General features: G+C 37.6%; 2 protein-coding genes across 2 annotated transcripts; both read right to left on the minus strand.

Moving 5' to 3' along the window:
• Positions 1 to 5,858: 5,858 nt before the first annotated feature.
• LOC107839704 (thioredoxin-like protein Clot) lies at positions 5,859 to 10,053 on the minus strand. The gene is made up of 2 exons (XM_016683308.2): positions 9,966 to 10,053; positions 5,859 to 6,658 (listed from the first exon to the last, which is right to left on the minus strand). The coding sequence occupies exon 2, from the start codon at positions 6,626 to 6,628 to the stop codon at positions 6,248 to 6,250; it is 381 nt and encodes a 126-aa protein (XP_016538794.1). The 5' UTR covers positions 6,629 to 6,658; positions 9,966 to 10,053; the 3' UTR covers positions 5,859 to 6,247.
• Positions 10,054 to 11,221: 1,168 nt separating this feature from the next.
• Positions 11,222 to 14,162, minus strand: LOC107839702 (polyubiquitin). Its single transcript, XM_016683305.2, has 2 exons — positions 13,809 to 14,162; positions 11,222 to 12,836 (listed from the first exon to the last, which is right to left on the minus strand). Exon 2 carries the CDS (start codon positions 12,834 to 12,836, stop codon positions 11,463 to 11,465), a length of 1,374 nt encoding a protein of 457 aa, XP_016538791.2. The 5' UTR covers positions 13,809 to 14,162; the 3' UTR covers positions 11,222 to 11,462.
• Positions 14,163 to 14,511: the final 349 nt, after the last annotated feature.

Genomic DNA, 14,511 nt, shown 5'->3' on the forward strand with positions numbered 1-14,511 from the left:
TATGAAGTTGGTGAGACGCAGTTGTTTGGGCCTAATCTTGTTCATCAGGAAATGAAGGACATGAAGATTATTAGAGAACGACTTAAGACAGCCCAGAGTAGACAGAAATCCTATGCCGATGTTAGAAGAAGGGAGCTAGAATTTGAAGTTGGTGATTGGGTATTTCTTAAAGTCTCCCCTATGAAGGGAGTTATGCGCTTCGGGAAGAAAGGTAAGCTGAGTCCTCGCTATATAGTGCCATACCAAATTTTAAGAAGGGTAGGTGGGGTTGCGTATGAGTTAGAGTTGCCTGCAGGTTTGGGTTCTGTTCATCCGGTATTTCACATATCCATGTTGAAGAAATGTATTGGAGACCATTCATTAGTGTTGCCTGTAGAGGAGGTCAAAGTGACAGACTTCTTATCCTATGAAGAAGAGCCCGTGGCAATCTTGGATCGCCAAGTTAGGAAATTAAAGAGCAAAGAAATAGCCTCGATTAAAGTGTTGTGGAAAATTAGAAAGTTGAAGAAGCAACTTGGGAATCAAAAGGTGACATGAGAGATAGATACCCAGACTTATTTGATCCGGTGAATAATGAAATGAAAGGTACAATCTTTGTCCTTTTCTTTTATGGCCTTAGTATGCTTGAAATCGTGCTTGTCTGTGTTCCGCGTCATCATTCGGGGAAGAATGATCCTAAGGGGGATAATGTAACACCCCGCAAGAGTCGTGCATGTATTAGCTCCTAGTAGTATGCTCTTAGAGTTAAAGACTAGAATTTTTTTTTTTAAAAGTGTCAAAGGGACTTAGTCTCATTCTTTGACTTCCAAAGTGAGTAAAGTTTAAACCATATCTATAATTTCCCTAATTTTGAATTTTCATCATATGGGAAATTTGATAAGCTTTCCTCCGCTTTAAGATTCGCCTAAATTCGATACCCGGACAAGAAATTATGGTAAATTTAAGTCCTAGTCGTAAAACACCGTCATTTTGGTTCTTGGTGTGTTGCGGAGGGGGTCTATTTAACAATTGTCAAATTCCAGTAGCCTAGCACGATTGTGGCGTGTTGCGCTGAAGTTCCAGGTCCCAACCAGTGGGACAACGCGATGGCTCCGCGTTGCGGTGACCCTAAAAATCCCATTCGTCAATTTCTAGTGAACTACTGTGATTGTGGCGCATGGTGGCCCATAAAATCGGATTCCAGTTATATTTTATTTCGTCTCATTAAGGGTATATTAGGTATTTTCGACCACCCCGCTTATCAGCTTAAACACGGGATTATACTCTCAAGTGACCACATTATTCATAGTTTCTTCAAAAATTCACAAGAAACTCTCTCTAGGGTTTCAAACTAAAAACCCAAATAACTCAAGATTTAACCGTGGGCTTTCAAGATTGATTGAAGATTTGGAATCCCCAAATCGTAGGCTTCAAGAATCATCCACTAAATTCCTAAATTGAGGTACGTGGGGTTTTCCTAAAAATTTATGGGCAAAGAAACATTCTTTAATTCATGCTAAAGATTTAAAAATCGTGATTTTCCGAAAAGAGTTTGAATTTTACCATTTCTAGCATATTTTAGAAGCTTTAATTAATATTGTTTGGTCTTTAGGCCTTTCCCCGAAGTGATTTGAAATCTTATGTATATGTATGTATGTGTTTTAATGTGATGTTTGAATTGAGAGCATGACTCACATGAAATTCCTCTTTTGAAATGATTTATCCCATTTTTCATATGATATGGCTTGTTTTGAAATGCATCTTGAAAAGCATGATACGAAATGTATTGATTTATACTATGACATGAATATGAATTTTGAATCAAAAGAGGGGTTTTTTTGTATTGATAAATATTGAATATAAATATCTAAGGGAAAGAGTTGCATGGTTTGACAAAGATTTCAGGACCACCACATTGTTATTGAAAGAATGATAATCCTTGTATAGTTTTGACTTGTGCTTTTGGAACATGAAATCTGTTATACTAATTGCATGTTTGGGTGGTCTGAATTGAGTTTTAATGAAAGAATCATGCATGATACAATATGGCTCAGAAATAGGATTTGCAAGTCTTGGTGTGACGACACCAACTCAAATAATTCCATGTTAATTCAGAACAGAATAGAATGCATGTTTGAAATCAGATTTTCAGATTTTGAAATTAGAATGACGCATGTATCAGAACAGACTGAAATTGGGCATAAAGAGAGCTTAGGTGGTTTCTCGAAGAAGACGCGAGTTCAGACAACTCATTGCCTAAAACCATGATTTGTCGATCCGGGTATATTATTTTACGCTGGCCTAGTGCCCTGTGGCGTATCAGACTCAGACACTCCAACCCTTGCGGCACACTTGGGTTGGGGTCTTCCCCGCCGAGTCAATGGCAGATTCCATATAGTCCGTGGGATATCAGACTTGTAGGGAAGTGCCACCTAACTCAAAAGTAATACAAAGATCAGAGACTACATTGACAGAAAGGTTTTATGATTATCAAAGATGCCCATGTGTTTTGAAATTTATATCATATATGATGTTTTATGACTAGCTCTCAACTATTTTATTTATATCAAAAGCTTTATTTTGGATTGCTCTGCGTACCAGTACATTTGTATTGACCCCCTACCTTCCAGGTTCTGAGGTACAATCTAGGGGTCCTGATAAGCAGTAGATTTCTTCAGACAGAAGTGCAAAGTTCAGTCGGTGAGCTTTCTATATTTCAGAAGGCCTATTTATTTTCATACATTTATCGTTAGTCGTGGTTTTGGTCTACTAGGGGCCTTGTCCCAGAATTTTCAGACAATTGTTATTAGTCATGTAGTAGAGATTTCGCAAATGATTTTTTTCAGATGTTATTAGAGGGTTTGGATTTCATTTTTTTTCCCATTGTTCAATGGCGGATTTCATATAGCCCGTGGGATATCAGACTTGTAGGGGAATGCCACCTAACTCAGAAGTAATACAAAGATCAGAGACTGCATTGACAGAAAGGTTTTATGATTATCAAAGATGCCCATGTGTTTTGAAATTTATATCATAGATGATGTTTTATGACTAGCTCTCAACTATTTTATTTATATCAAAAGCTTTATTTTGGATTGCTTTGCGTACCAGTACATTTGTATTGACCCCTTACCTTCCAGGTTCTGAGGTACAATCTAGGGGTCCTGATAAGCAGTAGATTTCTTCAGACAGAAGCGCAGAGTTCAGTCGGTGAGCCTTCTATATTTCAGAAGGCCTATTTATTTTCAGACATTTATCGTTAGTCGTGGTTTTGGTCTACTAGGTGCCTTGTCCCAGAATTTTCAGACAATTGTTATTAGTCATGTAGTAGAGACTTCGCAAACGATTTTTTTCAGATGTTATTAGAGGGTTTGGATTTCATTTTTTTTCCCATTGTTCAATTTGTATCAGACCTATGACCATGGTTCCGTTTCGTTATATTTTTCCGCATTTCCTTATTGAGTATGAATGGTGTATATGATTACAAGTTAGAAGGGCCTTCGGGCCTTTATGGTTCGGAATGTCCGTCACGGCCAGGGCCTCGGTTCGGGTCGTGACAAATATTAGTGATATCCCAATTGTTATTTGTACACCTGGAAGACTCACACCGAATCCTAACAAAAGGGAGCGATGTTGTTTACCGGGAGACGACAATAAATTCACTCCTTGATGATTACAGGCCGGTTGAGGGGATCCAAAAGATCAATTGTAACCCTTTTTCGATTTGGTGAAACAACTATGAGTCACACCAGGACTAGGACAGAAGAAGCATGGACTATCTAGGTAGTGGCATTCAATGTTCCAGGCCTATCCGAAGAGTGTTTCATTCCCCCGGCTGAGCTAATATTGTGAAAAAAAGGAATTGGTTGCCACACGTTTTATAGGCTTAATTAACACACATCCAATAACACAACCAGCACAAATATACAGAAAAAGCAAAAACAACACAAGAAGAAGCTACAAAAACCAGATCACGATTGAATATTTAAACATAATTCAACCGTTTCTAGACTAATCGAACACATACCCAACATAACAAACAGCCTAAACATCCCCAAAAAGATAATAACAATAAACAAGAAAATTATATAAGAAGAAAAAGCAATGATACCTTGAGAGATTTTCTTGAAGAATTCTGAATAGATGATAAAAATATTCTTTCTATGAATGAATGATTTGGGGTTATAGAGAGGGTCCTTTTATAGGTACAATAGCCGCCTTGATGACCAAATTTGCTTAATGAAAGTTACGTGGACCATACGTTTTGTAAGTTGACACTTCTACTTACATGTTTGTCATCTATAACCTAAACCCAATAAAAAGAAATATTTTAAATACTTTTTTTGTGAGTGAACACACTTTCGCTATGTCAATTATCACATCAGCTGCCACATCATTTTTATTTTTAAATATAAAAAATATTAAATATTTAAATAAATAAATAAACTCCTCCCACCTCCCCCTTCCTCTCTCTTCCCCATTTTTTTTAAATTGATTTACGTTTCTTCTTCTTCTTTTACTTGTGGTTCTCCCTGCTCTTCTCGTTCTTCTTTTCCTTCATCATTTTCATCTTCCAAGATTCAATCCAAAATTGATTGAATGCCATCAATTTTGGTTCGTTTGTTGCGCTACAGATCAGATTAATTTGACATTAATGGTGGTGTGACCATGGCAGCCTTGAATCCCCAAAAGTTGTTAATGGTGGATTTTGAAAATTTTCTCTTAATGTAGTAGTGGAACTTCATTTGATTTTTTTGAATTTTAAAATTCTTAAGCTTTTTTCTGTGAATTTTGATTGATTTACACGGTTCTGTGAACTGGATTTGAATCTTGATTGAAAAGATTGAAATTTTATATGATTTTGAAACTAGATTTCGAATTTTGTTTGTGAAAGGTTGAAACTTTAGATGATTTTAGAGGTGGGTTTTGAGTCTTGTTTATCAAAAGGTTGAGGCAAAAAAAAAAAGCACTATTTTTTTTCTTTTGTTGCACAATTTCTAATGGTTCTTGAAGCTTTTCGTTCACCTGTTTGTCTATGTTTGAGCTTTGGTTGTTGTTGAAGATGATGATGATATCAGGATTACTCAATTTGAAACAGCTGATGATTAGATTTTTATTATTTGTTTGGAAAAATTGAGAAGTGAGAATCGAAGAAGAAAGATTCTTGTTATTTAATTCTTATTGTTTGTTTGGAAAAATTGAGAAGTGAGAATTGAAAAAGAAAAAAATCCACGTCATTTATTTGTTTGTTTCTTGTTGATTCATCATCTCCGTCTTCTGATTCTTGTTGGTTGTGTTGATTGTGTTGATTTGTTTGGAAAAAAATTGCTCAAAGTTCTATTCGATTGTGTTGATTTGTTTGTTTTTATGTTGTGAATTGTTGTACTTTACGCTTGAGAAGTTGCACTTAGCAATTGCAATCGTGATTTTACAATTGTCATGGCAGCCGGTGGAGGTAGGGGATTGGTGAACGGCAGTGGGGTGGGGTGGGGGTGCTGGACGGGGAGGGATCTTTTTTATTTTTATTTTTGAAAATTTATTATTTTTTAATTTTTAAAAATATATTTAAATTTTAAAAGTTGTAGTTGGAGGATTTTTTATTTTTTTAAATTATTTTAACATAAAATTGACCAAAAATTGACCTCCACTCGCACCTCAGGCGAGTGACTACACTTTCCTTGTCTCAGTCAGCCATTTAATGCCACATAGGTAAAGTCAAAGGTTAAAGAATTTAAAATATAATTTTTTAGTGGGTTCAAAGTTCAGATGACAAATATGTAAATAAAAGTGTCCAACTTATACAACCGACCTAGTATTGAGCCATTTGCCATAATTGTATGACACGTTTACTTTTTTTGCTTTGAATGAATGGAGAATTATTAGGTGCCTTTTGTATGGCAACTTCCTCTACATTGCTATAGTCAATTTCAGTCCAACTAGGCAACTTGGAACAAAATTAAAAGAGAAAATGTTATCTTTTTCCACTTCAACTATAAGATTGAGACACACCGAACTTCAAGAGAGTCCTATTACTTCTGGACTAATTAAAATTATATTTTTAATAATTTAGTGTCTACGTGACACATACTTGTGTGTCACGTAGGCACTAAGGTTATCAAAAATACGATTTTAATTAATGCAGAGGATAATAGAAAGTTCAGGTGTGTCTCAAACTTTTTCGCGTATAGTTCAAGGTGGAAATAGAATTTTTTCCCAAAGTAAAATCAAGTAAAGTTGTTGACATAATTCTTTTTTAACATGACGAAACTTAATTTCCATACAGAAGGGAAGCAATTTTGTGATCAAGGTGTGCTTCGTGGTCTTCAAGTCGACCTTTGATTGCATCATTTTCCCATCGGATTAAGTTGAACCTGCCATCTACTCGCCATGGGTGCTGTGGAGTTCTCCAAGTAGGTCTGTCCCCGACGTATGCCCTCAGCAGTGCTATATCGTCACTTGACGCTTCCAGTTTCTTGTATATAACAGGTTCAGCTCGTACACAATCAGGGCACCAACTAAGGTTGGTAGAAGGGTCTACATCAGCGAGGAGTAGGATGAAATTGGCTTTGTTTTTGGGCGACTCTGCTCTGAACTTTTCGAAAACTCCATCAAAAGTTGCTAAGGTTGCGTCCAATACCTTCAACGGCATTCTTACAGCAGCAGACTATCACGCCTTTTTCTGAGCCGAAACTCACAACCAACAAAACAGACAACACAAAATTAAAGAAAATCGAATTAAGTGCATGTATAAAACATTGAAACAAAACCAATGATTTGTTTGGTCTGGTGTCAAATAAGCAAAAAATTCAACTTCTTTCCATATACAAAATATTGAAACTGGATCAAGATTACGTTTTTAACTTTCCGATTCTAAACATCAGACCAAACAAAACAGATTGAAAAAAAATACCAAACATTCAACTTGGTGCACATACAAAACATTGAAACAAATTCAAGATTGAGTTATTAAAACATTCATACAACCAAAATGAGCACACAAATCCTAACGCGGCTTATACAAAAGGCAAGGCAGCTCGGTGCACAAAGTATCCGGGGTTAGTAGGGTCCAGGGAAGTACCCCAAAAAGGAGTGTGATGTAGTCAGTCTAGTCCTAACGCAACCACTAGCGGCTCCTTCCAGAGATTGCAGGTCACAAAGACAACTTTACCGTTGCTCCAAAGCAACCCTTAATGGCATATAGAAAGCAATAAATGAAATCAAGATTGAGTTTTAAAACTAGATTTAGAAGGCTTTTCAGATTCGAAACAAAGACCCCAAAAATTGAAGTTGGTACATATACAAAATGTTGAAACGAAACAGATAACAGAATTACAGAAAATTAAACGAAGAAACATCCATCCAACCAAAATAAGCACACAAATCCAACACAGCATTTACAAAAGGCACGACAGCCCGATGCACAAAATATCCCGCATAGGCAGGTTCCAAGGAAGGATCCCAAGGAATGTGATTTAGACAGTATTTTAATGCAATCACTAGTGGCTGCTTCCTCCCAGCTCAAACCCATGGCCCATAGATCACACGAAGACAACTTTTCGCATATACAAAAACTATAAAACAGGTAGCACAAAATACAGAAAACTGTACTTGGTGCATATACAAAACATTGAAACAAAATCAAGATTTGAGTCTCTATAACATAATTAGAGGGTCTTTCTGATCTCTAAACGCAGACCCACAAAACGGATAACTGAACTTAAAGAAAATGAAAGGAAGTTTCATACAACCAAAATAAGAAATAAAATCCCACACAGCATATACAACAGACAGGCAGCCTGATGCACAAAGTATCCCGCTTTACAGGATTCCAGAAAGGGGACAGTCTAACAAAAGCTTACATTGCTCGAACTCTTCAAAAATGTTAGACTAATGCATGTCGGATCCTCTAAAAGTAGTATATTTTTGGATACTTTTGGAGGATCCGACACGAGTAAAGCAACATTTTTGGAGAGTCCGAGCAACATAGATAAAAGCATTCATGGTTGCTTCCACAACGACTTAGGGACTCACTATTAAGTCATGAAAAGACAACTTTACCATTGCTACGAGGCTCACCTTCACAGCATATACAATAGCTATAAGCAAATCAAGATTTAAGTTTTTAATAACATAATTAGAGGGTCTTTTTGAACTCTAAACACAGACCTACAAAACAGATTAACAGAAAACTAAAGGAAGAAAGTACATACAACCAAAATAAACAATCAAATCCAACACAACATATACAACAGACAGGCATCCCAATGCAAAAAAAAATCCCTCTTTTAGCAGGATTCAGTAAAGGGGACGGTCTAACACAAGCCTATGTCGCTCAAACTCTTCAAAAATATTAGACTAGTACATGTCGGATCCTCCAAAATTAGTATATTTTTCGGATGATCCGACACAGGTGCGGCAACACAGGATTCAGTAAAGGGAACAGTCTAAGAAAAGCTTATGTTGCTCGAACTCTTCAAAAATGTTGAGGGGGCATGTCGGATCCTCTAAAAAATACTTTTGGAGGATCCGACATAAGTGCGGCAACACAGGATTCAGTAAAGGAAACAGTCTAACAAAAGCTTATGTCGCTCGAACTCTTCAAAAATGTTGACGGGAGCATGTCGGATCCTCCAAAAGTAGTATATTTTCGGAAGAATCCGACACAGGTTCGGCAATATTTTTTGGATAGTCCGAGCAACATAGATAAAAGCATTAGTGGTTGCTTCCACAACGACTTAGGGACTTACTATTAAGTCACAAAAAGACAACTTTACCATTACTACAAGACTCACCTTCAAGCAAATCAAGATTAAGTTTTTAACTTCAAGATTTATAAACACATACCTAATATTTTTTTGTAGGATCCGACACGGGTTCAGCAACATTTTTTGGAGAGTCCGAGGAAACATAGATAAAAGCATTAGTGGTTGCTTCCACAACGACTTAGGGACTTACTATTAAGTCACGAAAAACAACTTTACCGTTATTACAAGACTCACCTTAAGCAAATCAAGATTAAGTTTTTAACTTTAAGATTTATAAACACATACCTAATATTTTTTGGAGGATCCGATACAGGTTCGGTAACATTTTTTGGAGAGTCCGAGCAACATAGATAAAAGCATTAGTGGTTGCTTCCGCGACGACTTAGAGACTTACTATTAAGTCACAAAAAGACAACTTTACCGTTACTACAACCAAAAATAAGCAATCAAATCCAACATATACAACAGACAAGCAGCCCAATGCACAAAATATCCCTCTTTAGCAAGATTCAGTAAAGGGGACAGCCCACCAAAAGCTTACGTTGCTCGAACTCTTCAAAAATATCAGACTAGTGCATGTCGGATCCTCCAAAAGTAGTATATTGCACCCAAATATACTACATTTGGAGGATCCGACACAGGCGCGGCAACACAGGATTCAGTAAAAGGAACAGTCTAAAAAAAAGCTTATGTTGCTCGAACTCTTCAAAAACGGGTGCATGTGGGATCCTCCAATTTGGAGGATCCGACACAGGTGCGGCAACACAGGATTCAGTAAAAGGAAGAGTCATAAAAAAGCTTATGTTGCTCTAACACTTCAAAAATGTTGACGGTTGTATGCCAGATCCTCCAAAAGTATGTATATTTTTTAGAGAATCCGACACAGGTGCGGCAACATAAGATTTCAGTAAAGGGAACAGTCTTAAAAAAGCTTACGTCACTTGAACTCTTCAAAAATATTATACTGCATGTCGGAAACATCCAACACAGGTGTTACAATATTTTTTGGTGAGTCCGAGCAACATAGATAAAAGCATTAGTGGTTTACTACTAAGTCACAAAAAAGACAAGTTTACCGTTACTACAAGACTCACCTTAAGCAAATCAAGATTAAGTTTTTAACTTCAAGATTTATAAACACATACCCAATAAAACAAATAACACAAAATACATAAAAAAAATTAAAATAAAGAAAATTAAGAAAAAGAAAAGCAATAATACCTTTGGGAGGTTTTCTTGGAGAATGTGAGGAGATGATAAAAAAAAGAATCTATTGATGGCTTTTTATCGGTGGGATTGGAGTATAAGGATAAAAGGGTAAAATAGCATGAGGTCGATGGTAAATTTGAGCATGAAATCTTTCATATTTTTAAAAATAAAATTTATATATTTAAAAACTATATAAAAAGTACTATAAATTACAATAATTAAAAATACAAGTTGTGTCGGATCCTCCAAAAATGTCCTACTTTTGAAGAATCCGACATGCACCTAATGACGTTTTTGAAGAGTCCGAGCAACATAGTGTACTAGTACTATTATGAGTTGGCTTATAAGAGTACTAGTACTATTATGAGTTGGCTTATAAGATGACTTTTGATGGCCAGAAGTCAATGACAACAACATACCGAGTATAGTCCAATAAGTAGAATCCGAAGAGGTGTATACTCAGACCTTACCTCTAGCTTCGTGCGACGGAAAATGTGTTTGATAGACCCTTTCAATCGGCAAAATGGAAGCTTTGGCGTGTACCAAAGTAAGACGGTACCTAAAGATCCATAGTGAACTTCGATGGGAGTTTGTCTTGTCCATAATCATGATATCCTAGTGTGACGCGCTTATGAAACCAGAATGAACTTACCAGATGTGCCATCGGGCCAACGGAGCTAAAGAACAGAAGAGAGTAGCAGCATAGTTGTCCACTTTGATGGCGCTTTCAGTACGCAAAATGGAAGCTTTGGCGTGTACCGAAGTAAGATGGTACCTAAAAATCCATAGTGAACTTCGAAGGGAGTTTCTCGTCTATAATCATGATATCCTAGTGTTTTGCGCTTATGAAACCATTATCAACTTACCAGATGCACCATCGGGCCAACGGAGCTAAAGAACAGAAGAGCATAGCAGATTGCAGATATCAACTATGTAAAAACTACACAAGCCATCTAAGAGCTAAAGATCCAAAGTTTGAGATAAATACTTGGTCACTGATTGCAAGTGGTAAAAGCAAGGTAAGGCTGCACACAATAGACCCCGAGCCCTTTCCCGGACCTTGTGCACAGTGGGAGCTTTAGTACAACGAACTGCCCTTTTACTGATTGCAAGGTAAGATCAAACCTTCCCCATCTCATGAACTGATGGAAGTAGGGAAGAATTTGCGCAAGTTCAACATTAAAGGCTAAAACAGCAGAACAGCCATGAACAATAAATTAAGACAGAAGTATGCCACAACATTAAAGATCATCATCAACAAGAGCGTAAAAGATCAAACTTCAAGATCAGTCTTCTCATAGATTGCAAACAAGAAAAAGTTCCAAGGCCAAACAGTTTTAAACCTCAAATCTTTAGCATAATTATTCACTAAAACAGAAACATGAGAGTTCACGAGTAATTCTTGACTCTCTTAAGACACATTACAAGATAAAAAGAAAATAGACTAGTTCATGAACGCAACAAAGCAACAGCAGCAAATGACCCAGACGCCAACAACAGCAGACCCTTTCAGAAACCACCACGGAGACGGAGGACAAGGTGCAAAGTAGACTCCTTTTGGATGTTGTAGTCCGCCAGAGTCCTTCCATCTTCGAGCTGCTTCCCTGCAAAGATCAGCCTCTGCTGGTCTGGGGGAATGCCCTCCTTGTCCTGAATCTTAGTCTTCACATTGTCGATAGTATCAGAACTCTCCACCTCCAAAGTGATGGTCTTCCCAGTCAAGGTCTTCACAAAAATCTGCATACCTCCCCTTAGCCTCAACACAAGATGAAGGGTCGATTCCTTCTGAATATTGTAATCGGCCAGTGTCCGTCCATCTTCCAACTGCTTACCAGCAAAAATCAACCTTTGCTGATCTGGTGGGATGCCCTCTTTGTCCTGAATCTTGGCCTTAACGTTGTCGATTGTGTCGGAGCTTTCCACCTCAAGGGTAATGGTCTTGCCAGTCAAAGTTTTCACGAAGATTTGCATCCCACCGCGAAGACGAAGGACCAAGTGAAGGGTGGACTCCTTCTGGATGTTGTAATCAGCAAGGGTGCGGCCGTCCTCAAGCTGCTTTCCAGCGAAGATCAATCTTTGCTGGTCTGGGGGGATTCCTTCCTTGTCCTGGATCTTGGCCTTGACATTGTCAATGGTGTCGGAGCTTTCAACCTCGAGGGTGATTGTCTTTCCAGTTAAAGTCTTCACGAAAATTTGCATCCCACCACGAAGACGGAGTACCAAATGAAGGGTTGACTCCTTCTGGATGTTGTAATCAGCAAGGGTACGGCCGTCTTCAAGCTGCTTGCCTGCAAAGATCAACCTTTGCTGGTCTGGGGGAATGCCTTCCTTGTCCTGGATCTTAGCCTTAATATTGTCAATGGTGTCAGAGCTTTCAACCTCGAGAGTAATTGTTTTACCAGTGAGGGTTTTGACAAAGATCTGCATCCCACCACGGAGACGCAATACCAAGTGAAGGGTGGATTCCTTCTGGATGTTGTAATCAGCCAGGGTACGGCCATCTTCCAATTGCTTACCAGCAAAAATCAGCCTTTGCTGGTCTGGCGGGATACCCTCCTTGTCCTGAATTTTGGCCTTAACGTTGTCGATGGTGTCGGAGCTTTCCACCTCAAGGGTGACTGTCTTCCCAGTGAGGGTCTTCACAAAGATCTGCATCCCACCACGCAGACGGAGCACCAAGTGAAGGGTGGATTCCTTCTGAATGTTGTAATCGGCTAAAGTACGGCCGTCATCAAGCTGCTTTCCGGCAAAGATCAATCTTTGCTGATCTGGTGGAATTCCTTCCTTGTCCTGGATCTTAGCCTTAACGTTATCAATGGTGTCGGAGCTTTCCACCTCGAGGGTGATGGTCTTTCCGGTCAGGGTTTTCACAAAGATCTGCATCTGTATATACAGAAAACAACCAAAATTAGCACACAAACTCAAACTGGTGGTCAAGAACAGAATTTAAGAGTCTCTTCCGATCCTAGACAGAGACTCAACACAACAGATTGGCACAAAATACAGAAAATCAATCAAATATTTAAACAGATCAACAACCAAAACACAAAAACAAAAACAAGATTGAATATTTAAAACATAATTAAAAGACCCTTATGATTCTAACACAAACCCAACAAAACAAATAGCTCAAAATATACCATACAGCACAAACACTGAAACAAAATCAAGATTGAATATTTAAATCAAAACTAAAACCCCTTTATGATTCTAACACAAACCCAACAACACAAATAGCATAAACACTGAAACAAAATCAAGATCCAATTTTTAGAACACAATTAATAGCCCCTTCTGATTCTAACCGAAACAAATCAAGATCCAATTTTTAAAACAGAACAGCAACCCCTTTATGATTCTAACACAAACCCAACAAGACAAATTGCACAAACACTGAAACAAAGTCAAGATCCCATCTTTTAAAACACAATCAATAGCCCTTTATGATTTTTAAGCCTTGGAAACAGGCTCTGCCATAAATTTGTGCTGGGGCCCTTCCCGAACTTCGTGCAGAGTGGTAGCTTTAGTGCATTGGGCTGCCCTTTTACCCAATAAAATAAACAGAACAAATATACAGAAAAAGCAAAAACAAATAACAAGAAGAAGCTACAAAAATCAGATCAAGATCCAATTTTTAAACATAATTCAAACGTTTTTAGGCTAATTAAACACATACCCAATAACAGAAACAGCATAAATATACTACAAAACCAGATCAAGATCCAATTTTTAAACATAATTAAAACGTTTTTAGACTAATCAAACACATACCCAACATAACAAACAGCCTAAACATCCCCAAAAAAATAATAACAACAAACAAGAAAATTATATAAGAAGAAAAAGCTATCATACCTTGAGAGATTATCTTGAGGAACTCTGAATAGATGATAAAAATATTCTTTTCTATGAATGAATGATTTGCGGTTATAGAGAGGGTCCTTTTATAGGTACAATAGCCACCTTGATGACCAAATTTGCCTAATGAAGTTACCTATAATTGTATGACACGTTTACTTTTTGCTTTGAGTGAACGGAGAATTATTAGGTGCCTTTTGTATGGCAACTTCCTCTACATTGCTATTGTCAATTTCAGTCCAACTAGGCAACTTGGAACAAAATTAGAAGTGAAAATGCTGTCTTTTTTTCAGCTTCACCTGTACGCGAAAAGACTAAGATATACCAAACTTTAAGAGAGTAAAAAGAGCGATTGAAAATCTCGAGAACCTAAACAAAAATACAGAAGTGAGCGCACCCTGAGACTCTCCTCTCTCCCTCATTTTTTAGCCAACACCATCAACCCCATTTTTTATTGGGTTAAATAAAAAATAGATCGGATATTTCCGTGAGCAGTAAGCAGCAGATCTCCCCGCGTGTGAATTCTTTAAAAGCAAAGGGCGGCCTAATTCGACATTGTGTTGTTTACTCTGATCCGGTCGAGGTAATTTTCGTTTACCAGCACGTAGGTCCTATTAAGCTGGACTAATTAAAATCATATTTTTAACAACCTAGTATCTACGTGACACATACATGGCACAACATACCGAAGGGTCCACAT

Source organism: Capsicum annuum, chromosome 8 (genome assembly GCF_002878395.1).
Source record: "Capsicum annuum cultivar UCD-10X-F1 chromosome 8, UCD10Xv1.1, whole genome shotgun sequence".
Lineage (NCBI taxonomy): Eukaryota > Viridiplantae > Streptophyta > Magnoliopsida > Solanales > Solanaceae > Capsicum > Capsicum annuum.

Bases quoted from the DNA above. Each gene is read 5' to 3' on its own strand.
- LOC107839704 (XM_016683308.2), bottom strand. From the start codon at position 6,628: ATGCCGTTGAAGGTATTGGACGCAACCTTAGCAACTTTTGATGGAGTT.
- LOC107839702 (XM_016683305.2), bottom strand. From the start codon at position 12,836: ATGCAGATCTTTGTGAAAACCCTGACCGGAAAGACCATCACCCTCGAG.